General features: G+C 37.1%; 1 protein-coding gene across 6 annotated transcripts in view; it reads right to left on the bottom strand.

Annotated features, from left to right (window-relative positions):
- The window catches only part of PCM1 (pericentriolar material 1), a 42,362-nt gene extending 18,491 nt beyond the window's left edge, over nucleotides 1-23,871 (bottom strand). The window contains exons 1-21 of one of the 6 annotated variants that reach the window (XM_030449595.1): nucleotides 23,653-23,731; nucleotides 19,614-19,732; nucleotides 18,761-19,006; nucleotides 17,753-18,025; nucleotides 17,033-17,203; nucleotides 16,743-16,859; nucleotides 13,235-13,412; nucleotides 10,796-10,905; nucleotides 10,165-10,375; nucleotides 8,872-9,064; nucleotides 8,400-8,576; nucleotides 7,517-7,671; nucleotides 7,084-7,298; nucleotides 5,439-5,593; nucleotides 5,232-5,361; nucleotides 4,404-4,538; nucleotides 3,472-3,665; nucleotides 2,741-2,938; nucleotides 1,874-2,096; nucleotides 1,597-1,742; nucleotides 487-680 (exon numbers count right to left, since the gene is read on the bottom strand). In XM_030449595.1, the coding sequence (XP_030305455.1) occupies nucleotides 487-680; nucleotides 1,597-1,742; nucleotides 1,874-2,096; nucleotides 2,741-2,938; nucleotides 3,472-3,665; nucleotides 4,404-4,538; nucleotides 5,232-5,361; nucleotides 5,439-5,593; nucleotides 7,084-7,298; nucleotides 7,517-7,671; nucleotides 8,400-8,576; nucleotides 8,872-9,064; nucleotides 10,165-10,375; nucleotides 10,796-10,905; nucleotides 13,235-13,412; nucleotides 16,743-16,859; nucleotides 17,033-17,203; nucleotides 17,753-18,025; nucleotides 18,761-19,006; nucleotides 19,614-19,709 (3,517 nt within the window). In that variant the 5' untranslated portion in view covers nucleotides 19,710-19,732; nucleotides 23,653-23,731. Of the gene's footprint in view, nucleotides 1-486; nucleotides 681-1,596; nucleotides 1,743-1,873; nucleotides 2,097-2,740; nucleotides 2,939-3,471; nucleotides 3,666-4,403; nucleotides 4,539-5,231; nucleotides 5,362-5,438; nucleotides 5,594-7,083; nucleotides 7,299-7,516; nucleotides 7,672-8,399; nucleotides 8,577-8,871; nucleotides 9,065-10,164; nucleotides 10,376-10,795; nucleotides 10,906-13,234; nucleotides 13,413-16,742; nucleotides 16,860-17,032; nucleotides 17,204-17,752; nucleotides 18,026-18,760; nucleotides 19,007-19,613; nucleotides 19,733-23,652 lie in introns of all 6 variants that reach the window. The other 5 variants (XM_030449599.1, XM_030449596.1, XM_030449597.1 and 2 more) reach the window with 5 other exon arrangements.
- Nucleotides 23,872-26,736: the final 2,865 nt, after the last annotated feature.

Genomic DNA, 26,736 nt, shown 5'->3' with positions numbered 1-26,736 from the left:
CCAGGGAAGCGATGGATTCCCCACCACTGGACACTTTCAAGACTCAGCACAGGGTGCTGGGCCATCTCATTTAAACTGCTTTTCTACCTAAAAAGACTGGACCACATGACTGTTGAGATCCCCTCCAACCTAGCATTCTGTGATTCTATTAAATGACTGCTAAAGGTATATAAAAGCTTCCAACAGTGCTTTTCATATGCTGGATGAAGAGTATCTAAAATGTTAACTATATGGAATGGCAATTTTTTACTATAACCAACTTCTTACTGAGAAAGTCTTGCTTCTCATCCCAAAGTCAAAATACACAATTGCTCAGCAATAAACATTAACAAACTTTTGCTAGGGTAACATGGAGTCATTCAAGTACTGTTTAAGACCATTTATAACAGAAAAGTCAGTTTCAGCTAATTTAAGATTTTAAGATTAAAATTCATGAGGGAATTTTTCAAAACTCATATTGCTTTCCACACCTGTAGTAATACCCACCTGGAGGAAAGGAAGAAAAATTAGTAAATCCTGGTACATTAAACAGATTCACAGGTTGTGGTGGAAAGCTGAATGGACAGAAAACAGGAGATGGAGGTGGTGGTGCACTACTGCCTCTCTCCTTTCTGCATGGTTTCTCTTGACACTGCTGCTGTTCTTGCTGGCGCATAAGATCATTTAACATTTGTTTCAACCTTGAAAACAAGAAAAATAAGAACTTGGGGAAAAAAAATGCTAAGAAAAACCTCTAAATTTACACACAAGTGATTTGAGGTTCATATTACTTCATCTGCTTCATGTAATTTATGTAAATAACTGCTCTACTTAATTAAAAAAAAACCTCAAGAAAAAGAAAACTTGTATTTAATCCGGTTTTAAAACCTGCTGCTCTGGTTTTCATGTAGTCATGTTTTCAGAAGTTAAGCACCTTTGCAAGAACAACAAAGTTTACTAAAAAAATAAGCTTGCTGAAAAGAAAACTTTAATAGAAACAACTCAAGAAACAAATATTTGCAGAAGTGGCATTAAAACTACTTTAAAACATTACACGAGAGGCCAGTAGAAATGTCACCAGTTACAAAATTGAGATGAAGAGCTTGAACTTTCATGAAGTTGAATAAAATCATTAGTGCATCTTGCTTTAAAAAGATCACTGTTCAGAATGTCAAAGTAAGACATCTAAATGGAGCTTAAGGAAGTGTAAGTTCGGAGTGACAACACCAAAGAAGGACCAAAAGCCATCTTTCCATAATCGTTAGAATTTAAGAATCTTGCAAGGTAGTCTAGCAAAGACTATAGGCATTAAAGCATATGCAAGAAAAGCATATTCAAAAAAGCCAAATTAAGCTATTGCAACAGATTTTTGGAAGAGATGCCAACTTTTGGTTCTCTTCACTAAAGATTACTCAAAAAACCATCTCCGTGGCGTTAAAACAGAGGTCAAAATCAAGAACCAAAAATGCTGCATATAGTTTCAAAAGCTTGTCATCAACTCAGGAGTTCAACAGGCTCACATATAACATTATCTATAATCTTCTTTTCATGTAGCTGTGGTTTCTGTTACTGAAGCACTTCAGATTCTACACTCGAACACTAATACAGCCAACAAACCTTTGGACATTATTCTGCTGCCAAGTCAGTTGAGTGTAACACTGATTTAGTTGATGCATAATAAGATGCACTTGTGATGATGCAACATTATTGGGCACCATACTGCAAGGGCCTGTAAGCAAAGTCTGTAGAAGGCAAGATAGAGTCTGTGGAAAGAAAAAACATAAAAATGACAAAATTACCAAAAGCATAAGTTATTGCTGGAAAGACAAAAACAACACAACAAAACCAAAAAAGACAAATTAAGAACAGCAAAATAACTCCTTTTCATATCTACCTGCTGGTCCTGCATCAAAGTTTGACAAATGCTGACACTAAATTCATGCTGTTTCTTCAGCTGATTGATCTGTTCTTGCCATTGTTCCTTTTCCTCTGCATATGAAAGTTCAGACATCCACCGAAGGTTTTCCTGTCGCCGCATGCTTATGTTTTGCTGTTGCTTGGCCTTAGATGATGGGCGGTAATTTCCATCTGCTGAAAAAGGATGGCAACTTTTCCACCTGGAAGGGAAAAAAGAAAAGGCAGAATGAGGACAAAAATCTAACATTTGAAAAAAAAAACCTACTAAAATTTTTTTGTATCAAAACCAGAATAAGTCAACTGAAGAAATACACATTACTTTTAACACGCTATTTTCATTTAGTTACAAAAAACCTTCAGGGAAATACATCAGATAAGCAGAGTTAAAATATTCACATTAACTTAAAAAAAAAACCTAATAAATCATTTTCAATGCTGCAAAAGCCAACAATTTGAAAGCAAAACCACCTGCTAGTTTAGTTTTCTGCATTCTTTTTTTTTAAATTTATTATTGAAGAGTCTAATCAGTATCACAGCAAAAATTTCATATAGGTTATCTTTTAAGTTGATAAAAACAACTTGGGAACAAAAGGAGCTACTGAAACACAACTAGAGAGCTCAGCAGCAAACATTTAATGACTGAAAGCAGAAAAAATAATCAAATTAGTTATACACATTGCAGCTAACAGAGACTCGGACAAGAAAATGCCACTGCACAGCTCCCTAGCAAGCAGGAAGAAATTTCACATGTTGTAAAGTTATGCTTTGTAGTTAATGCAATGCCTCTTCCACTACTTCCAAACATACTCTGATGAGCACATCATCAACAAGCAATGCTTCTAACCTGTCCTTGTTTTCTTTGACAAAATAGGCATTTTCTGCTATGTTGTTATTGGGGTAAATAGATAAACTGTCATTCAAACTTGAAGCATCTTCTTCCTCTTCTTCTGCCTGACCAACTCCATCAGAGAGATAACCATCTTCATCTCCATCCTCTTCATCTAGTGCACACTGGGTAGAACCTCCCCAGGTAGCCATTGTCCTAGTGAACATTGGAGGCAAGAAACCAAGGAGGAGTGTTTGGGAAATGAGGAGTATTTTTTTCAATTACCACACTATTAAAACAACATGTCAACAATTACAAGTTCTTCTATCTTCAAGTAATCAGGCCACACCAAAAGTAATTTAACATTATCTTATCAATGCAAAACTAAACTAGAATCCTTCTGATAATGGGACTGCTAAATAAAATTACTCACTGCTTTGGAAAATCATTACTTAAAAGTGGTGCCGAGATGACAAAAAACTACTCTGAGCATTTGGCATTTTCTACACATTCTCATCTCCTTAGGTGATTTTTCACCCTTTATCAAACAGGAGAGACTAAATATGCTGTGAGGACTCAAAGCTGGCAAGTTGCCAGTTAGCAGTCACTTTAGAAATCCATAAAGTAATTTATTGCTCTGTTACAACACATTCAGTGCTCAGATGAGAACAGGAAACTGCCCCAAAAGTGACATCTCAGTAAACAACAGATGGACCCACTGGTTTACAAAGAGTTATTTGTGTTCTCACTTTTCAGTCCTACTCTGTTGTGGAGTACGTTGAGCTTCTGATCCTTCACTTTTAACAGATGCAGCAACAGTAGATATTGTTTCTGCGAGCTCTCTCCTCCTCTGATGTTCAGCCATTAAAGCTTCAAGTTGCTTTCTTCTCTGTCGCAATTCTTCTCTTAAAATCTCATGTCTTCTCATCTCAGACCATAGCTGCTTGCAGTAAAGTGGAAAAGTATTAATGAAATCTATGCAACCTAAACTAAAGTACGTTAAAAATGTCAGCATTTGAAACCCACTTACACCTTTTTACACAGAGATTTGCATTATACTGAAACTCCAGTTAGAGTACAGCAAGCTGAAAAATACATCCTGTATTTACCACTTATCCCAAATACTGCAAAATCTGAGGTAACGGAACATTACGTAACAAAATTTTCAAAGAAAAGACATGCATTTTCACTCAACACTGGTTTTATCTTCTAATCTATGCACTGTTAGTTAGCTCTAAGTAGCATGACAATGTTTCTCTAGAAAATTCTGAAAATTGAGACAAGGGCTTCTTGAAAGTCACAGCATGTCCTATAACACTTACTTAGAAGATGCCAAAGTCCTTAAACTCTCTTCTTGGGAGACAGAAAATTTGGTTTTAAATGACAATAGTAGAAGCACTGCCCTATCAGCCACACAAACTCTTGAAGAAAAATTTACAAGAATGCTGATGCAATTCAGAGAGAAAGTCTATCAAGGTGTTTTTCAGGTATTTGCTTCTGATGCCTAGTCTAGCCAAGAAGCTCTTTTCATCACATATCCTTCCACCCGCACAAATGCTAGCAAAATTTTCAGAAAGAGCCTCTTGCATCAAGTACTCTAAAACCATGTCCAAGTGAGCTAGAACTTTTAAAAAAAACCTTTTTAAACCTTCCATTTCACAGAGTATCAAGTATGAAATACCTCATTGCCTACTGGTACAGATTCATCAAATTCAAGTAAAGGCTTGCCAGCTGTGTTACACTCATTCATAGCTGGAGTTGAGGTTGCTGGTGAAGTCTGCCTATTTGCTGGGCAGCTACCCAAGCCAGCTGACACCTGGAAGAAGAAACCAAATGGCAAAATAGAGTAAAGTAGCTTTTTAAGACTTACCTACTATTAAAATTCAGCACAGTTTAAGCTTTATGAAATAAGAGAACTAGTATTCAGTGAAAATAAGTTTTGAATAAAGGACAAAACCTTATTTCAGAACATAGCCAACATCAATAAAACTTAATTTTTATGTAATATAACATTCTATAAAGCTGTAGATGCACAATAATGAGAATCTACTGCTCTGCTTCATAGAAAAGATCTTCAAAGAGCATGAGAAACTGTACAGCACAGTGCAGTTAAGTCTGAATAAAACAAAGTGTGGATCACACTTGCAAGACATGGTATTGTTTCAGAATACCAGAACCTACAAATGACAACTACAAGGAGTCAAGACTTAGTGACTAGCAGATACATACAGACATTTCAGGCTAAAAGTAAGATAGAAGGTTCTCTACTTCTGAACACTAGATCAAGTCTTTTTAAGACAAGCTATAGTGAAATTAGAGCTTGGTAGAGAAATCACTGGGCAAGAATCTACAGTGGAATGGGAAAACCAGAGCCATTCTCTTAGAGGTTCATATGCTCACAGTACATACAAGTACTAACAATTTTAATTTTTTTCACATTCTCATATTTAAAATCTCTTTACCATTTTTTTTTGTGGCTCAACAGCTTAAGAAAACACATTCTACCTACTTGAAGGTCAGGACAAGCTTTCTGTAACACTTGAATTTTTTCCTGAATTTCAATCAGTTTTCTTCTTTCTTCTTCTAACTGCTTAAGCTCCCGTTGCTGCTGCTGGAGTTTAGCTTCATAAAACTTCTCCCTGTGTAAGTTATTAGCATGTTAGTTGGCAAAAAGTAGCCTAGAGCATGGTTCCACTATCCTTTGACAAAGGCATACCTTGCTTTCTCATTTAGTCCTACATCTTTTTGTAACTTGTTGGTACTAGCTCGGACATTATTTGGCTGTTGCTTTGCCTCTTCCATCTCACCCAAAAACAAGTCCCCAACATTAGATGCATTTGCAATTGTTGCTTGAGGTTCTGGATCATCATCCTGAAAGGATGTCAGAAAGGAAAACAGACTATTTTCAAGCTCATACACAAAATATAACTAATTTAGTTTAGCTAATTTATCAAAACTAAACAGTCTTTAGTTCAGATCATAAACTCAGAAGTCATCATGTTCATGGCATCACAACTCTAAGAGAAATTAAATTAATGAGAATATGTAAAGTTGTAGAGTTTACACTATTAAACCTTCCACTCTGAATGTATAACCACTTGTCTCGTTCTGGAAGCATAAACCACTTGAATTGTATTTTATACCTGTAACTGAGTGGGTAGGAACACAAAGGCATGAGAAGAAAACAGAGCGGTGAAAAGAGGAATAGAAGGAGAGTGGAGTGAAATAAGACTGTTAATGTAGTAATGAAGTTAAACATTACTATTATCAGCTTAAAATAAGAACAATACTACTCTTGCAAATTAAATCTGAAATATCTTAGAAACAGCCTTCTACATAGTTCTCTATTCAACTTTTTTTGTTTTCATAATTTTTGTGTATTCAGTTCTCAATTTAAGTTGAAAATATTAAATCTGGGGCCACTGCTTATTTTGTTTTCCAACATGATTGTTCTGAACACAGAACCTGCAGAACAGGAGAGATCATCATCAGTGACACAGCTACACTAACCCGCAGTACCATGACTAAGTACAGACAAATGCAAGCCTTGTAAATATAAAACAATGACTGAAGACACACCATTAATTTATTTATTGTGGAAGCTGCTCTATCATCTCTTATGTTGATTCACAATACTGTACAGCTAATTTCTATATACTGATGATAAAAACGAAGCCTGATACAGATAGAGGCAAGTTGCTTATAATAATAAAATCCTGAAATAACAAGAGTGTGTATACTGTTGCTGTTGTAAAACTTATGATCTAATGAAGATTGATTTCAGAGTTCTTACCATAAAGCCTATACATTTCTGATACACCTACAGTATGCAGACATTGTACTACATGGTGCCCGAATTTGGGCATTCTGTAGGGACATTAGATACATAAAATGTATTTTTAAGAAAGATCACATGAAATATTCTAAATTAAAACCACTGTGAATTCATACTTGGCCCTCAACATTGAGAACCAACCAAAAATATCCCCCCCTTTCCAAACCCAAACACCCCAACTGAATGAGACTGCAAAGCCTAGATTTCAAAAACTAACATTAATAGTAATTTTAAGCTTAAAAACGTAGATGAATGTTATTTACAAAAATATTTAGTATAATACTGATACTTCCTGATACTTATTTTGTAATCCAGTGCTAAAGTTAAGTATTGTCCACTCTTCTGCTAGGTTAGCATCCCCCCAAAAAAGTTATTTGAACTTCAGAACTATCACCTTTGAATTCAGAAAAATCAAACACACACTCTTTTCCTCAGCCTAAAAATGTGCATTTAAAATTATAGAAGTGTTTTTCCCTATTAGAAGTTATAGATTACATTAAATAATGAATTTATGTTCATAAAATACCTGCACCATAGCAGCAAGATTTTGTAGCTGTCTGAGTTTCTGTTTTGCAGCTATAAGCCTATTGATCTTCTGCTCAAACTCTGCATCTCCAACAGCATCACCCAGGCTGCTTCTGTGACTAGACATGGAATCTTCACTAACTCTGTCTTCTTCCACTTCATCATCTTCACCTTGGGGTAAGTCAGTATCTTTGCCATCCTCCCTATTATGACAATCTGGAGGTGGGGAGAGAAGAAAACAAAACAGTGCTAATGACATACTACTGAACCTCTTTTTATTTTTTTATTACCTCCATTGTAATAACTGTACATGAGATATGTATCAGCTTAAGGGTCAGAATCTTGAACATTTTGCTCACCAAACAGGGTTCTACTGTGCAGCTATCAATTATTTGCATTAAGACTTAAAATTATGAGAAGATTTTAGAATTTACCTAGAGCAGAAGACATTTTTAGAGTCCTAATATTAGCAGATCGGTTATTTATTTCACAGTCTGTATTAAGATGTCTTCCATCTCTGTTATTAGTTCCACACTGTACATTTGAGTTGCTATTCATCTCACTCCAACTACTGATGCCTTGAGGGTTTCTAGGGTAAAACACATTACTCATGTTAGCTTCTTAAGAACAGGTATCAAATGAATTTTACTTAACATTTTATTAACTGGCATTTACAGAAATGTATTTTGTTACTTTTAAAAACAGTGAAGGTAAGTAACTCCACATAACATCAGTCCAGATACTCAGAATTTAACATCCACCTCTCCAACAGATTTTTTAAGCAATCAGAAGCAGCTGCAAGTTATCACCTGCTAGACTGACAATACAGAAGCCATTCAAGGTGTATGTCTATATTATAAAAGCTTTACATTAATCACAGATAAATTAGTATTCATTGCTGCACAGTGGAGATCCTTGATGCACAGCATTGTCCTACAGTATTGGACTACACTCCTAAATGACTCTAAATGAATTTGTCCTAAATGAATTTGTATTTATTCCAACCTCTACTCTAGGCCTGATAAACATCTAGTTGAATTCCATATATGTGAATTTAGTGCTAAAGCCCAAAGGAAGTATATATTTTGAAGTCTCTTATAAGTGATTTTCTAAATGTCAAATCTAATCTACATTTGCTGTAAAAATAAACAAAGGCAAGATCATTATTAATTATCTGTATAAGAAAGCTACTTGAAATAAAAAAGTTAATGTAATTACAGAACTTAGTTACTTCTGGTTGATTAAAATAATGTATTGCTTAAGAAAACTTGCAACAACTTGGCTACAAAGATTTAGGATGACAAAAAATATGACAACCTAATATTTGTAACAGGCTGTGGATCCTCATGTTCAGAATCACTTTCTGATTGTTCTGTTTCCTCCTCTTCCTTAGTGTTCTCATTTACAGCATCTGTCATCATATCAGATGTTTGCTCATAGTAGTGAACTAACTCACGTAACTCATTCAGCCTCTTACGAACTTCATTGAGCTTCCTGAGGAGAAAAAAAAAAAAGTATATATACGCTATGTTTTCTCATATTAACCAAATCTATGTAGAGTTGAAAAAAGGAGATATATCATTTACAGTTCTTAAAGGTTTACTGTAATTTTCTTATATTTAAGAATCTTTTGCTTGAAGCTCTGAAATCATAAACTTAGATTACTTACTAAATGGTCTATAATAATAAAGTGGATTAAAATATGAAATTATTTCTTAACACACAGCTTATTAAAAAGTAATACTGAAAATCACTGAAGCACATTATAAAAAAAATGAAGAACTTTTACTGAAGCTTTTCTGTTGGATTTAGATTGTCATCTTCTTCACTCTCATTCTGAGAAACCAGGGAATCAGGAGGATAGGGAGCAGATGCCAGAGTATTTGATTCACCATTGACAACAGTTACTATGCCTACAGGACCAGCTGAAGTTGTGCTCCTCTGATCAATACTCCTTTGAGGAGAACCTGAGGCAGGAAAAACTGCAGAAAAGAAATACAGCTGTAAGAACAACCTGCAAAAAGGGACCTGGTTAACTACATTATGTCAAAATGTAACTACAGAAAATATTACTAACATATAAAACAGCAATTAATTCTTATCATAGAAGAATAAGTGCTTCTGGTCCTAAGGTTCCATGATATGTAATACCAATAGGAAGAGAATAAAAAGTAACTCTTGTGAACAAGACCATTCTGTTAATTTTAATTCTATGGAACTTCAGAACTGTAAGCTTTCATGCTGTGAATCTGCCCAAAGAATTATTTAAGTGTTTATGTCTGAATTGCTTTTTTTGAAATTTAACATTTCAGCATGATAAAGAGAACCATCTTAACATGTGTTGTATTCTACTAAGGTCTTGTGTCCATACACTACAAAACTTGTATCTGAGATCTGATGTTTGTTTTTTCTAGCTATATGAAATCATACGCAAATATGTTCATACTATGGGCCTTAAGTAAAGACTGAGGCATAGTAATGCAGCAGCTATTAAATTGATCTGTCCTTCTCTCCAGAATTTCTTAAGGGTAACCAGAATACATTATCATCAGCCCTCAGAAGTTTCCAGCTTTGGGACAAACTTTACAAGTAAAAATGTATTTCTAGAAATAAAAAAGGCAAGACAGCATGTAGGCCCACATGGCTTACGACTGAAGTCTCTGCGACTAGTGAATGAGAAATTCTTTTGACAGTAGGCAAAGAAACCCCATAATGCCAAAGAGCTACCAACTTCTGAAGTGCCAAGTACATAAACACAGATGCACTGTGATGTACTGTGACAAAGTTTCAATGGTACACTCAACAAGCCATGTGTCACAGACAAGCCTTGAAGAAAAAAAAATCCTGTCATCACATCCTCATGTTAATCAACTTTGTTGTGCTACTAGCAAAAACACTCATTACTTGCAGAGCTCTCCATTCAGCCAGAAACTTATACAGCATTAAAGAAGACTTACATAATATTGCCAAGCACAGCTTAATTATTTTTTTCATTAACTCATTGCAAGTCAAAAGACCATGTTACAAATGTGCATTAAAAAAGTCGTATTCTTGAGAAGATACAATTCTGCCCGTTACTTACAAGAAGAGTTATTTAGATGCTGGTCACGAAGCGTATGAAGTTCTCCTAACAGTTTGTCCATTTTTTGCTTTTTACCCTGCAACTTTCGCATCTTGTTATAAAGCTGTGTCTTCTCATCTGACAGCTGTTCAGACACTGAAGAGTTTCTGCCTTGTGAAATCTCTCTGGTAAGTGAAAGACTTTCTGCTTGCCTTCTATTGTCTGGCACAGACTGTGAACAAAAAGAGCAATTTAATTTCACTCAGAGTACTACAAAAAAAGCCAAATAAATTTCAAGATACAAAAAGCCCTCTTATAGGCTTGCTAGGCTCAACACCGTATCAAAGAACATTATAAAAGAAAAGCATTTTAATTATATCCCAACTATATATAGGGTTAATATGTAATTGTACTGCATCATAGAAACTACTTCTCTGGACTTTCAGGGAAAGCTGCAAGACAAAAAGCGTGGATTGTTGAGCTAATAAATTCCTACAAACACAAAGTTGTTGAACTTTCCTATTCGGGGAAACCTAATCACTCCACTAGCAAATGCACACAAATAAGCAAGAAATACATTTAACTGCACTGTTCAAAAAAGTAAGAAAAATTGCTAATGGCTAAACTTAAATAGTGCAATCCAAGGACTGACCTGAGAATCATGAAGTTGGTTGTGAAAGCGCTGAATTAAGTCATTCAATTCTTCATTTAATTCTGATGTAAGGCTTACTCCTGAAACACTGCCTGTAGTCTCTGTTACAACTGAGCATGCAGAGGAGAAAAAAAAAACCAAAGTAATTTTCTACAGCAATAAAAGAAAGGCTATTTGATGAAAATGTTTGGTTTAACTAGAACTAATATACTAATATACTTGAACTAATATACTGCAACTATTATAATACAGCAATTATTTTTGTTGTGTCCTTCCCCCTAGGTTTACACTTGAAAAGATTGGTTCCATAACAGAGAGACTACCACGCCAACTCGCATCCCCTTTGTAAAGAAACCTACAAAAGCACTTTTCAATTCTGCCCTGTGTTTTGCTGAAGAGCAAAATGGAAACAACCAACCAAGTAGGGTTGATGTAAACATTTTGCTTGTTAGAAACAAAACTGTTACGCCTTAGTATAGCTGAGCTATCAACAGTGCATGTGATTTTACTTTCTTATATTAATAAATTAAAAGGACACCAAGCTTTCATCTTGGTATACACTGTATTCTACATCTGTGAGCAGCCTTGGGGGTTTGTCCTTAAAATTTTTGTATGAGTAATACATCAAAAAGACAACACTTTTTCCTCTTCCTGAAAGCTAGATTCAAACAGCACTAAGACATGAAACTGGCACTTGAGATATCAAAATAATGTGGGTGGGTCAAATTTTTTTTTCCCCAAATATGAACCAACACTACATAAGAAAAATCAAGGACAAATGTGGTTTTTTTCCCCATGACCTTGTTACCTGCACAATAACGATTTACTGTTTTCAAGTTTCAAAACATTTATTTTACCAAAACATTTATACAACCTTAGGTTGAATTTGATTCTTTGCATTTCTTACCCTACAATTCTGGGATCTACCACATCTTTAAGTAAGTCAACACAAACAGCAGTAAGAAACTGTTACTAAAAGTGACACCAGTACAAACATGAAACAAAATCAACACCAAAGAAAATGTAATTATCATAAGTACCCATATTTTCTACCCACTTCATCTACCCTCACCCACATGGAGTTTTGTGTATCTGAGGAAAGAAAAGTTTCCATCACAGGTCTAGTGCTGCAGAGCAGATGAGAGAAAAGTAGTTATTGAAAACCACTTAAGAAACAAGGAAACACTTTTTGAAGGCACTTGCTTTTCTTCCTCCAGGGTAGCCTTCTAAAAGGAGACAATCTTTGTCTCCCTAACCTAAAAATCTAGAGTTTTACTAAGTAGTTTCACCTTCTTTCCTATGGTCTGTCAAACAGAGGAAATAGTAGAAAAAGCAAGGACCTTAAGAAAGCAATGCTCACTTTTCTACAAATTAAGCTATTTAAAATATAACACCTAACTGCTATCTCATGTATACCCTCTAATCAAGCATAATGGCAATTCTGATGGGGAAGATTAATGGAATAATAATGCAGATTGAACCCAAACTCGCTCAGTGCAAAAATGTCATTCTCTACACATACCTGTAATCCTATTTCTACAGCAAATTAAACAGAATTTAGGAATGGGTGGGGGGCACCGTAAGTTTCCAAGAAATAAAAGATAATTCCCATGTCAACATCATGCAAATCAAAGACAACTGTCTCCCTTTAAGACTGAACTGTTGAGAAAACAACTCTGCTGACAAACTTTTAAGTAGACATCAAAAAGAGGTCTTTATCCTTAAGTTAATTTTTTAAATGTTGAGAATATATAGAATTAAAGGAATGCTTTTAAACTGAATGTCATGATGGTGGTGCTCTATTATCAGAACCATGCCTCCAATTAATTTACATGTCACAAAAGTTCAAATTTATAGTTTCCTATTTATTTACAGAACTGCTTTAGCAATTTCCTCCTTTACTGGATAAACCAATAGTCTACCAATGTATACTAATCTGCCAAGCAACCAGCCAACAAAAACAAAAATCCCATGAAAAAGCAAACCAAAACCTGAAACAAAATGCCCAGGGAGATACAAAAAGGCAGAAAACACTATCATCCACTCTGATTCTTTCCTCAAAGGCCTGGCCCCATGACTGAAATGAGAGGCAGACTCCTAATCTGACATGGCAGACCAATTCTTTAAAAAACAAACAAACAAACAAAACAAAACAAAAAACCCCACACTTTTAAGAATTTACAAGTACCCACAGAAATTAGTGGAAATTTTAATTGACATGCCATTTTACACTCACACACTGGCAACTCTTTTCAGAATTAAAGCCTTGCAGCAAAATTTTTTAATATTATCAATCTATCTATATGTAAATATATATATATTAATCATATTTAAAAAACCCAACCAAACCACACTTTTTAATGTGCATTCCACAATTCCAGCTTTCACGATTCAATCAGCATGCTAACATGCTATCAAAGACACCATCATTCCACATACCAGAATCATCCATGACTGCAATTGCTTGCTCTGCTTTATGCTGCAAAGCAAGAAGAGCTGCCTGTCTTCCTTGAAGAGCCTTCAATTGCTCCTGCTGTTGTAGCATCCTTTTCAATAAATCATGCTGCTTCTTCAAGTTCTCCAGCTCCTCTTTAGCCTCCTGTTGAGGATCTCTGGCCTGCAAAATATGGAAGAACATTAATAATCAGGTATTTTAAGTGCCAGTGTTAGAAGTATTAAATACACAGGACTTTAAAAGAATCCAACAGCCTGGTCAATGTAAGAATGCTGAAAGTGAAAACAGCTTCACCTTTTCATTTAGTCCTTTCCCATCTAAAAATGTCAGACAACCCATGGAAAGAAGCTTGTACCACCAAAACATGCTTACCACTCCTGGGATTTAAGTTTTCTTTAGAAGTTCAGTTAGCTGTCCTAGCATGTCCCAAAGACTAACCCAAGCATCACTCTGTCTTTTGAATCATAAAAGATGGTAAAACTAAGCAAGATAAAGCACAGGACACACATAATGCCATGGAGCCACACATAATACATGATCTTGATTTACTGGCCTAAAATCTCTAAATTTTCAGCAGAACTTTTCTGGCAGTTATTCTTGGCAAACCTGTAAAACATGTTTAGTTTTCTATGCTATGTTTATGCCATAGACACTGGAACAGACCATATTTATGTAAATGGATTTCGAATCAAAACCATGCATAGAACTACCTATAGAACTACCACATTTTCAAAGACACAGAAATAGATCTGAACAAATGAAAGAATGTAGAGTAACTAAAATGCATTAAAACTAAGTTATTTTCCTCATCCTATCCTAACTAGAGGTGGATATCTCCCTCAGAACTTTTTTTTATTCAGTGATTGTCAGCAAATAGAGTATTTTAATGAGACATCCTTAGTTAAGATCCTTATCCTGTTTGAAGCTGGATTATCACCCTATGCAGAAGAAATCCAGGAAAAATTTGGCTCCTTGTCATAAGTTTACAAGTGTTTAAAAAGAACAGTACTAACTTAAAGGAACATATTCTCCCCTCGTAGTGATGAATTCCTGAAGTTCAAAACCATCTCTGTCCAAAATTTCAACACAAAAAGTCAGAATAGAATCAGGCATCTTAACTAGTTCCAGGAACCAGGGAATGCTCCTCTTTTCAGCAGAGGAAGGCAAACATATCCAGAATTCTAAACTTCTCCAACTGGCACTGCAACTGGCACTGATTATTGCTTTTACATGTAGGATGAAATTTTAACAGGAGAGTAGAGGCAAAACAGAGTACAAAATAAAATCAACACAGGAAGAAACAAGGAAAAAAATGGAAAAAGGGAATGTTCAGCCTTGTTGACCTATTAAATAACCTATGCTTTATCTGAAGTACCAGATTTGCTTAAGTTAAATTTTCAAGCTAAGTTTTACATTTACACTAATAAGCTTGACAAAACACCAGAAGTTTTATGGAAAAAAAACCCAATGAACTTGGACTTTTCCTGTTTGGCTTGTTGTTTGTTTTTGTTGTTTTTTGTTGTTTTTTTTTAAATCATCGTAAGAGATAAAGCCTAAAAGAAAAGCTAGAAACAGGTAACAAAAGAAGTTTTTGACTCCAAGCATCATCTTAGTAGTCCTCCTCTTTCCAATCAAATATTTAAATAAACAGCTACACAAAACCAGTGGTGGAACTAGTTAAAGCTATTACTCTAATTTATTTTTTCTATATGGTATTACCATAAATTTGCATTGGGAGACTATTGGTGTAAATATTAAGTGACTGAAGTCACGTTTACATCATTTTCCCACAAAGAACAGGAAAACTGAATTATCTACATAAAACTAGAACACCTGCTGTACAGAGTTACATCCAGTACTTTCTCTGTCCACGTAGCACTTGAATAAAGTTGTCAAACATCCCTAAAGAAAAAAACAACTAGGGACAGAAGATTCATTTCATGAACAGAGAGACACAGAGCTGGATACAGACAAGCAGGCCAAATGGGAACACTCACTGTAAGCAACAAATACATTCAATACAGTTAATGAAAAGAAAGAAAAAAAAATCAACAAACTAAAGCAACAGCATGTATAAACCCTATTTGAGGCTAAAATAGTATTTTGAAGTGTACCTTTGAAGGCAATCCATGTTCTTGGCTATTAATCCTACAAGGCCAGATTTCCCTGCCATTCAGAGGAGCTCTGTCACTTTTCCCTTTAGGGCTTGCTGTAACATCAATGTCTGTAACCTGTTCTCGTGAAGCTGAATTCCCTAGTTTGTCCTCAATGCGGGGCCGAAAGCTCAAACTAAAAGATACCTCCTTTATTAAACAGTTTAGTATGTTAGATTTTGAACATGTGCTCCATGTTCACATGTTTAACTTAACATGCACTTTTAAGTTACAAACCTAACCACTTATAACTTGTCACATAATGAAAATTAGTATTAAATACAATCTACTAAAGAGCAAAAACATTTTTAGTAATTTTTATAATTTTCATAACATATATGACTCCGTATAGCAATCAGCCTTGGAAGACTAGAAGTATTCATTCTGCACATAATATACTCAAACTGCAAGTAAAGAGAAATAAAGCCAAACATAAAGCTAAAACCAAAGATGAAGATGATGAAAAATGCAAGTTTACATGCATGCTTCTTAAAAACTGCTTTAGTCTTTTTCTGCATTTTTCAGGCTTTTTTTTAAAGTTAAAAGTGCATCTTCCACATGTATAATTTTATGTTGTTACAAGAACAGAAAGAGCCCTTACAAAGCTAAAATAATCACAAAAACTTTTTAATGCTTAAACTGCTGTTTTACTTCCAAGCACGTAAATTCTCCTGGTCTACAGAACATTCATTGACTAACTGACCAAAAGAGTACCAGCTCTCTAGTACTTTTCCTCAGTATAGTACTACTGGAAGATGTATAACACAAGTAGTTATTAAAATGCTTTTATATCTACACCAAGAATTGGTTACAACATTATTGTAAAAGCTTTTATAAACAAAGGAAGATTGTGTTTTCCATAACTAAATTTAGAACATTTTCTGGAAGGTGCTCATCTCTTTAGTGCTAGGTCAATACTTTTATCATGTCACTAGAATGATACTTCAGCAATGGCCCACTAATGACCTCTCCCTTACCCAACAACATCAAGTTTTCCCCACTAACAAACTTACAGTATAAAAAAATATTCCTTCCTACATCAATCCCATGCATGCTCTGCCAAAGCAAGCATTTAACCTTTCATTCGCTTTTGAAAAAAGAATATTTTTTTAAAACAAGCCAAGATATACTGTTACTGTGACAGAATTATTACATTTTTTCTCATACAAAAAGATTTAAAAACATATCCAACCATGCATGAACTCCTCCTGAACAAAAGGTTTGGGGGTTTACTATTTAACTGAACTGCAGATTATGACAGTATCATAACAATCATGTCAAAAACAAAACAAAGTCTTCATTTCTATTCTAGCACCTTAATTACTAAAAGGCAGCTTACCGTGGTATCTGAAGCCTCAGACCGCACATCAATGTTTAGCGATGTGCTCTCCCCTACAGAACCAGATCCCACAGCTGAATCTATAGTCCGAACATCATCCTCCTCATTTTCTCTAGCCTGAAATATTTCATTGGTATAAATCAAAAGCTATATAAGGGGGTAGTAAAAATGAATGATGGAAGGTACTACATAACAAAATCAACACCCCCAGTGGCACCATCAAAACACCAATGGTCAACTCCTAAAAGAGTTTACAGTGCAGAAATAAATATATTATTTCTCAAACTTACAAGCATCTTTTGCAAAAATTTCAGATAGGATTTCTCCTGCTCTTTAAGGTGATCTATAAGGTGTGATAAACGCTCAACATTGGCCGATCTTTCATTTTTCTCTACAAGATCATCCCGCATGGAGCTGGCCTTAGCAATATAGTCGCGAATTTGAACTAGTCTGCTCACAATCTGTAAAGATACTCAAGTTACTGAATGCATTCAGCTACAGATTTAAAGTAATTAATGCACAAGACATGGTGATAGCAACAGCAAAGTAGTAATTAAAGGGGTGACACAGTTGTACTTTCAATCCTATAAGCACACTTCTACAAGTGGTTAAAAGTCAACAGCTTTTAAAAGATCTAAGCATGCATGAAGTTGCAAGGCTGAAGCACAGGGCTCCTTGCCAACACAGGCCAAAAGAGAAATGATCTCATTAACATGTAATATTAAACTTTGAGAGTATTTTGTGGAACTGTATAAGAGCAGCAACCTCTCAGGCAAAAATCAATGCTGCTTCTCTTGCCAACAAACAGATTTCTAAAGAACAATACAAAACTAAGGTCAATTTCACATTTACCTCAAGTTACCTTCTAGAACAGAAGGCAATTAAGGATTTCCAGCAAAGCTTTAACAATTACACTTTTCAGAAATTCAGAGATACACTGAAAAGTCACAAGGTAATAAAAAACTTAGTAAGAATCAGTAGTCTGTAGACTTTATAGGCTATGTAAATACCTGACTACTATCCATAGATGATTCTCCTTGTCCATCTTCTTGAGCTGAGACTTGACAGTTTTGCAAGAAATCTTTGCTTAGAGCTGCTCCAAGCCACTCTTTACATTGCAGTGATACCCCACTTTCCTTTTTTTGGGGACCTGAGGCAGGTTCTCTACTTTTGTTCGTGTTTATCTGCAGTGACACGAAGTTGAATGGCTTTTTGTTCTCATTAAGTTGACGTTTGTTGTTAGCAGCTGTTGCCCTGCCTTGAGAATCACTTCCAATGCTTCTCTATAAAAAAAAAAAAAGATTAAAAAGGCACTTTATTTTTTTTCTCCAATATATTCTAAGTACTGTTCAATTTAAGCACTTGGATTAGTCACTGACTAGCCAAAAAGCTACTGAAGACAGTGCCGGTGATTTGTGCCATGTATTATCCAGCAAGTAAGCCTGCCCTCCAAGGACAGCTGAGAAGCAAATGGGTTCTGCAATTCTTTGTTACCAAAGAAATAATCCCTTATACTTTTATTTGTTTTGGACAAGGGAAGGATGAATGTGCCACTGAGAAGCAGTTACGGTTCAAGAATTCACACCATACATTTCTCTACACCCTCCTGAGAAGCACTTTTTAATGGTACTCTTCTGCTTAATCCAGAAGGGTAACAGTGTTCACAATTACAAACTGGCACTTCAAGAACAGCCTTTCAGAATATGGTAACAAATATTTTTGAGTGGCAGACAAGCATGATGAATAATAAATACCATTTGAGGACAGAGAAATATGCTAATGATGAGAGGAAAAGTGAAGACAGCTAGCATACTCTCAAGCATGAGAAAGCCACAGTCCTGAACCTTCCACAATTTTCTGAAGTTCAAAACCAGAACTTTCATTTGACTCCCAGGGTGCCTATAAGCTTTTTCTAATCTTAATCGCTCATGCAATCTTACTCATCTGTCAAATCATTAAGGAATAGTTGAATAAATTTTGTATCCATATGTGTAGTGGGAACTAGTATTCATGCAAACCTGATCCAGATCACTGAAGTTTATTCTTTGCTTAAGCCTCTCTAGCTCAGCCTGCTCTGGAACAGACATCTGGGTCATGTATCGGGTATGAGGAAAACTATGAGGAGTTCTGGTCTTCCGTCGTCCCATTCCAGGTGAGGATTCTGGAGATATATCATTTGTAAGCCTTGCTTCAGCTTCCCCAGCAAGCTTTTTCTTGTTTTTTTCTGAAGACCTGTTTGCTTTTTTCTGTTTACTTCCCCAGTCCTTCAAAGAAACCAGAGGGAGGAGAAAAAAAAAAGTTGCATTTGTTATCCACATAGATAAAAAGTAAACATTTCAATTCAGTGAGAATTTACTTCCATTTCAGAAATAAAAATAAAAAGCAATTATCAAGACATGCACTAACTTGTCTAGAGCAAACATCACTTTACAAAATGCAATTTTACTCCACTGTAGATGTTAAAAATAGCTTGTCATGAAATTTTCAACCCATTTCATCCTGCATTGCAATAAATTAGTTTCAAATGAAGCTAAAATTGTATTTTTCTTCTTTGCTAAAGAAGACTGCTCAGCAGTTCAGAACTTTGAAAATAAGTGTTTTCACGTTCATGACACCCACAATTCTTCTGGGTCGAGCTACTTTTATTTACCACTTCCCATGAACAGAGCTACAGATATCAAAACCTCTGAATTACACTCATTACTTGCTTCTATCTACCTCAATTATTTTTATTGGCTTTGTGGATATTTTACTGTAAAGTTGTACTGACAAGGCTTTGGGGTTTGCACTGTTACCTGCTACTAACAGAAGCTTCTTCTTAATTTTAATATACAGCACAAAATGCCAACAGAAAGATAAGATGAATTATACCGTGTTGTTCAACCGGTCATCAAGGCTCTCATTGCTCCAACTAGGCATGTCCTGATCATTCATGCCTTCTTCAAAGGGACCACCTCCTGCTGCCATGACAAGCAATCAATAAAAAGAATCTAAAATAAACAGGTAAAAGAAATGTGCTGCATTAATAAAAATCAGTTTATGCAGAGCATCTTGAAAATTCATAATCTGAGATGACAGCTACACACACATCATAAAATGAAAACACAAGGCCAGTTTAGGAAACTAAAATTCCCTGTTCAGTAAACTGTTACTAAAAATGTAACAGTACTCACACCACTGACACTGCCATTAAAAATTAAATACAGAGTAGTTGCAGGTTGGGGTTTTTAAAAACTTTTTTTCCATCACTGCTCCTAGATTGTTTTTTGTTTTTTTTTTAAGGCTTTCAATACTCAAAATACACTATACACTGTTTGCTATAGTTTAACAGCTACACCAACTACCAGCCAAGTAGTTTGTAGTTCATAAGGTAGTCTAATAAAGTTTTGTAGATTATAAAGTCTGTACTTTCAAGTCCAGGGTAATGTTTATTCAAAACAGTAAGTGACTTCAGAGATCTAGTATGTCAAACTTTCACATTGCCCTACTAAGATGCTGACAGCAGAACACTGAGGGGGATACTTGATACAATACACAGAAATTAGGTATCAAGAAAAGGATTTTTACTTTCTTTAATACAGGAGTGAATGCCATGCCACCTATAGTATTATAGCTTCTACCAAAAACTAACGGAATAATTTTGGTTTCCTAGAGCTTTGCTGTCACTCTGTACAGTAAAATGTTAATAGATACGTTTTCACTTTCACTTCTAGTTTTGACATCAGTAATAAGAAAGCTATTAAAGCTGCAAGATCAGAAACAAAGTATTCCTTTATAGGAGCGAAATTAGACTAGCTTGTTCAAAAAGGTATATACTCCCAGCCTGCAGTAAGAACCTTAAGTGTTGCTGGCACAGTTCCCCCGCATGGTGCTATAAACTTTTCTGTGAATTTCCATTGCATAGAAGAAAGTCTTGCAGAGAAATACTTCTTCCAGATAGTTTTAGGTACTATGTTACACAATCCTAGTTTTAACTTTAACAAGTAAAAATAATAGTAAAAGGACCATTTCTTTCTAAATATTTTACTGCAACCTATCTACTATTATTGTCACACCAAGATTTCACACAGTGCAGGTGAAGAGAGCAGGTAAAACTCAAGATTAAGAAGTAGTAGAGAATTTTGTGGGTTTATTATCATCAGTTCCAGAAAAAAAAATCCTGAACTAAAAGTTGTACTAGTACACCTATATTGCTTAGGTACACAATTCAATCAAAATTGCAGCCCTCTCGGTAGGTGCACAAAGCAGTATTTTTATGCAAACACCTATTTTGGCCTATTACTATACCACTAAGGAAATGGGGATCTACCAGGTATGCTCATTATACCATAACCACATAATCCACTCAACAGTGTACCAACTTAAGACATGCTGCCACAGTTTGGAGCAACCTATAAACTAGCTACCAAAAAAAGCCGAAATTAAAAAAAAAATTAAAAAATCAAACAGACAAGTTCTCAACTGGCTAAGCTTCCTGATCTGGCTAACCTTGTGACTACATAAGAACTACCTGTAGGTTCAACAAAGGCAAGTTAAAAGCCATGCCATCAGGAGTGAAACCCAGTCAGACCAACTGTAAAACCACACCTTCTGTGCAACTGACCTGTCACATTTATTTAGAAAGTATGAACACAATACCCTTTCATATTTGTTCTCATGTAGAAGTGCAAGTATTCTACGAAAAATTTGTAGGAAAGCTCTCCTGACAACTCAAGGTAAATTTGACAAGCATTGAAATAAATGCAGTTATCACTTTATCTTATTTAAGAAAACATCTGGTTTGCACCAACTTTCTTCAGTTACAAGTGTTCAGCTTTGTAGATGAGCAAGAAGGGAAACAGTAGAACACACTACACTTATTTCAACTTATTTCAGCATTACAACCAGCACTCTATCCTGACCCATGCTACTAAGCATAATGAGTTCATCTTGACAAGATTAGAGGCCATTTGGGTTTACAGTCCAATTCAGTAAGCTGTTTCCTCATCACCACGTTATATAATTCTTCTGAAACCGTAGCAAGTTTTTCCCTACCTTCCACTGGAAAAGCAAGACATGGCAGTATTGTTACTTATGTAATACTATTTGCATTTATTTCATTTAAGACTTCCATAAAAATCTATCTCCAGCTATCCTTGATGGAGGCATCTCTAATTCCCTCTGAAGTAAATTCACTGCCACAGATGGAACATTTTGAATAATATTCTCAAAGAAGGGCACTGGGCATACACCAATGCACCATAATAAATACAGTTAAAAAATAAAGCTATCCTGACTGCTTCCAGTAAATAGATTTTAGTGTTCTAACAGAACTGTGTCTTTCCCAGACAGCAAGTCTCCAATTATTCATATCATAGTCTTTGATATTTCCAAATCAGTTACATTTCAAGGGTGTTTAAGATCACAGAGATATGTTGACCTATTTTATCCCTTCAAATCAGTTAAAAACACAGAGGTTCATCCAGCTTTTCTCTCAGCTTCTCCCTATGAAGCTTTGGTTTTTACCTCCCCCCACACATTTCATTAATGTGTATTTTTTTCTTACTTTTATTTTACCAGGTATTTCCATAAGAAATCCTCTTATAAAAGCTTTGGTATCCTCCCATTATGCTATTTCTGCATCCGGCCACACATTATCAATTTCAGCATCTTGCACATGGAGAATCCGTATAAAAGCTCTCTTTGAGCACATTGTACTGCCTTACAACATTTACTAAGGACTTGGAAAAAAAACTTCCAAGTATATTTCTACAGAAATAAGGTAACATATAAAACATGTGAGATTGAAGTCAAAACATATTTTGTACACCTCATAGTAATACACTTGTTTAAAAGTATAACTACAAAACACAGAACAAATCAAAGATACATATTTTAAATGTTTTTTCTACAGTCGAGTTGCATTTGACCTTTTTTTCTCTAGAGCATTCATGTGAACTACAAGAGCTCTGAAAATTCTGCACACAAACATTTTAAGTTAAGATTAAATGGAAAACAGGAAGTTGTAAAGAGCCCTAACAGAGCCATAAAGATTGGAAGCGAGACCAAATATTTTTTAAGTTCAGCTGTTTAAAAAAACGCACTCCTCGTTAAGCTAAAATTTACCATTAACTTATTAAAACCCAACAGAGTATATCACCAACAGGAGCAGACAACGGAGCGAGTCCTCTCTCGTTACACTGGACAGCCCTCACAGAAACAAGGCGCTGGCAGAACTTCAAACTCCAGAACTCTGGCCAAGGGAGGGAGATGCCCAGCATTACCAGCCTGCAGAGCCGTGACCGCGCCGCGCTGATCAAGCCCTTCCTGGCGCCCCGCAGGATGCCGTCCCGACCTGGTCCTCACAAGGCGAGGCGCCGAACGCAGGCCCAGCGGGTCTCGCTGCGGGCAGCAGCCCGGCAGAGCGGCTGATCCCCGGCGGCCCTGCCCGCAGAGCTGCTGCCTGGGGCGGCCAAACGCGCCGGGGGCGGTCAGGAGGCGCGCGGAAAGCCCGGTCCTTCACGGCGCCAAAACCGGGCGGGCCGGGGGGAGGTAGGCGGGCTCCCCTTGAATCGCCTCAGGCAAAAGCACGGCTGTTACCACGGCCCCGCCGGCGTCTCCTTGGAGAGCGAGTAACGCACCCTCCCCCGGGGCGGACGGGTGAGACCCGCTCAACCTGCTGGCACCGCAAGGGCTGTCCCTGGGCCTGCCCGACCCAGCTCCCCCGCTGGCCCGGACCCCTCCTCCCCGGGCAGCGAGCCTACTTCCCTCTCCTCGCCGCTCGGGTGCCCACCCACGCGGGCCCGCAGGGGCGTGCAGGCCGGGACGAGCAGCCCTGCCCCACCACCGGCAGCCGCCGCCTCCCCCTCCCCGCTGCCAGCGAGAGAAGGCGGCAGCCCCGCTGCGCGAGGGGGAGTGGAGGGCGGCTCACCCCGCGGCGGAGAGGAGGTCACCCAGGCCCGGTTTCTCCTCCACCGACGTTCGGTACCCGAGGGGCCCGAGTTGCCCCTCCGAGCGTTTCTCGCCTTCCTGCAGCGGAGAACGGCGGCGGCCTCGCTTCGCTGGATGCGGCGGGGCAGCGGTGCCGGAGGGACTCAGGACCCTGCCGTTACAGCCGCCGCCGCCATCTTGGCCGCCACTCGGCGAGGGGCGCGGGAGGCGGCCCCCAGCGGAGGGACACACACCGTTACCTGGCAACCGCGCACTGCCACGCCCTTCCGCCCCGCACCACGTGACGGCGGAGCCTCCAGGGGGGAGGAAGGGCCTTTCCCGCGCTCCTCGCCTCGCGTGCGCGGCCGTCGCGGTGCGGAGTGACCGAAACTCCAAGTCCCAACGTGCACTGCGCGGCGAGTGACCCCCGCGCCGTCCCGCCCGTCCCGCAGCGCCTCCTGGGAGCGGTAGTTTTCCTGTCAGGGCAGCGCCCTGCCCCGCGGAGGGGAGTTCAGCGCCGCTGTGCTGCTCCTTGGAGTCGTGAAACAAAACCAGAAAACGATGATGGACCGTAAAAGGCGTTACCTGACTACCCTGAGCGGCGACGAGTATCAGGTCATGTCGTCACTTGGAGCAGCATCAACCCTAAGAGTGTTTCTGTCCGCATCTTTCCTCCCGTGTGATGTCACACCCGAAAATGCAGCAGTGAAAAGGTGGAAATAGGTGAAGTCTGTTCTACCTTTTCCCTTCTTGTTGGGAAATGCCGTTATTCCTGCTTTGCTACTTGGTTCAAGGCTTGGAGTTTACAGCTCTGGGTTCTTCAAACTTTCCTTTGGGAAAAAAAAAAAAAAGGTCATACAAAAAGAAATTAGTGTTCAAAAAAATAATACTGTGGGTATAAGTGCTTAATTGTTGTGCTCCAATCACTTGGTTCTTCCAGATAAATTTGTGTTTAGCAGAAGTTGTCAGTCCTTACGGGGCTGGACTTGTGCAACGCACTCTGGATTTTCAGTTTCTGTTTTAGTGATGCTGGTATCATTTGTATTTCATTAAAGGGGTCATTCCTTGTTGTCAGAGTGGGAAAACCAACTTACCATTTTCAGCATCTCCATTACACTGAATTTCTGAAGCAGAATCTTTAAGAAGATTTTACATAATAAAAAAAAATATTTACATAGGCTTCACAGTTCATCTGTGACAAGAAGCCTCCTACTGGTACTACAGGGAAATGATATAGGTGACCCCATCTCCTCTACATTAGTACTTATACCAATTTATTTTGTACCACAAAAAAACCCAAAAACAAAAACCAAGCCAAACCAAAACCAAACACATGAATCCTTTTCAATTACTTGCTAATCTACCTGTAACTTTAGAAAGGGAACTAAATGATTGAAAAAACAATGAAGTAAACATGTTGCAATAAAAGCGTTGCAATAAAATACCATTGTTTTCTCCAACAGGTTGCTTTAATCTCAAACGAATAGTTACGGGCAATGCATAGAGGGTGAAAGAACTGAGGCCCAGACTGCCTGTTATTTCAGTATTTTCTCTTATAGGCTCCTGACTATAGCCATAACTCAAATAAATTTAAGAAGAATCTGCAGAAATTTAATGGAAGCTCTCTTTGTAATAAATATAAATATATTATTCACGGATGTTCAGCACACGATTGTGTTGCTGCTGGTGTCCAGTGGCATACCTCCCATTGCCCGGCAGGTGGAGACAGAATTTAAGAGGAATAGTGCCTTTTTACAATAACTTTTTTTGCTGTGGTTTGTTCTTAAAATACAGCTCCCTCATTCCTATCATTTACTGCAGGAAAAAGAATAAAAAAAGATAAAAATATAATACACTGTTAAGGAAAAACAATAAATGAAGTAGATTTTAGTATGTTTTAGTAACAATGGCTTTACCGTAACCCCTATATGTCATAACTATGTATCTTCCTTACCCCAGGATATCATATATTGGTAATGTATCTCTGATAGGAACTTAGAACATAATTACTCTGGTTCCTGCTTGACATTTGCAGGATTATTTTTATTTTCTTTTTGTTTTCTGTCCCTCTTCTGCAATAGGCTGTAAACTTGGTCTTTAAAAAAATGAATAAATTCAAAATAATAATAATAAAAAAATACTACGACCTCCTCAGCCTTTTTCCACTGAGGATTAGGACTGGAAAAAAGGTAAAATAACCATTAAGGAATTATAGATTGCACTGCAAGAAGTATTATTTCCAGTAGATGGCTCTCCACTTCTGTTGCACAATAACATCTTGAGATTTGGGAGCGACTGTGAGCCAAAACTATGTGGCTTAAAGAGTGTTTTGTTAATTAAAAAAAAAAGAGAGAAATACATTTTTGGGGCAAAGGCCTGTGTCAACTCTAATGAGCTTCTAGATTGACAGTAACTCATTCCTCCTACAAAGATCTCTGTTTTAAGTGCTACCATCAGCAGACATGCTGAATGCACTCTCACAGAAACTGAATGGATTGTCTTTGAGATAGCCCAATTTAATTAGGATTGAAAACTATGCCAGAGACATGTGATGATTTTTTTCTTGTGCATCTGCTGGATGTATCTTATTAATTTTACTTTATTATTCCAGAGTGAAAGGAAGAAAGCAAAAACAATACAGGCATGTAAGGACTAGAAACAAGAAGTGAAAGATTTGAGTTTTACTGAGACAGAGAAGATGTGAGGAGAATTTGGAGAGAGAGATTTTTAATGGTCCTGAAACAAAGGTAGTAATTAATAGGACATTCAGTTCAAATAGTAAGTGTCCACTTTGTGTGCTAATTTTGTGACAATTTTTTTTCTGCAGAAAGGAAACTGGTCAGAAATGATTAGTCTATAGCCATAATATGGCTACATGGTGATTATCAATCTACAAAACCACAGGTAGTTTTTCATTCTTTGGTTAATACTGAATTGGAAAGATCTTTTAAGGCAATAACAAAGAGTTTTGTGTTCATTTAGAGGAAGATAAAGTGTCAACTTATCCCTTTGGGATCTGGTGTAGGTTAGAAGCACAGGTGTTTAAGACTGCAAAGCCAAGCTTTAGGCTGGTCAAGGATTAACC

Source organism: Calypte anna, chromosome 4A (assembly GCF_003957555.1).
Source record: "Calypte anna isolate BGI_N300 chromosome 4A, bCalAnn1_v1.p, whole genome shotgun sequence".
Taxonomy (NCBI): domain Eukaryota; kingdom Metazoa; phylum Chordata; class Aves; order Apodiformes; family Trochilidae; genus Calypte; species Calypte anna.
The sequence above is the reverse complement of the archived record's forward strand: the minus strand, read 5'-3'. Positions and strand labels throughout refer to the sequence as shown.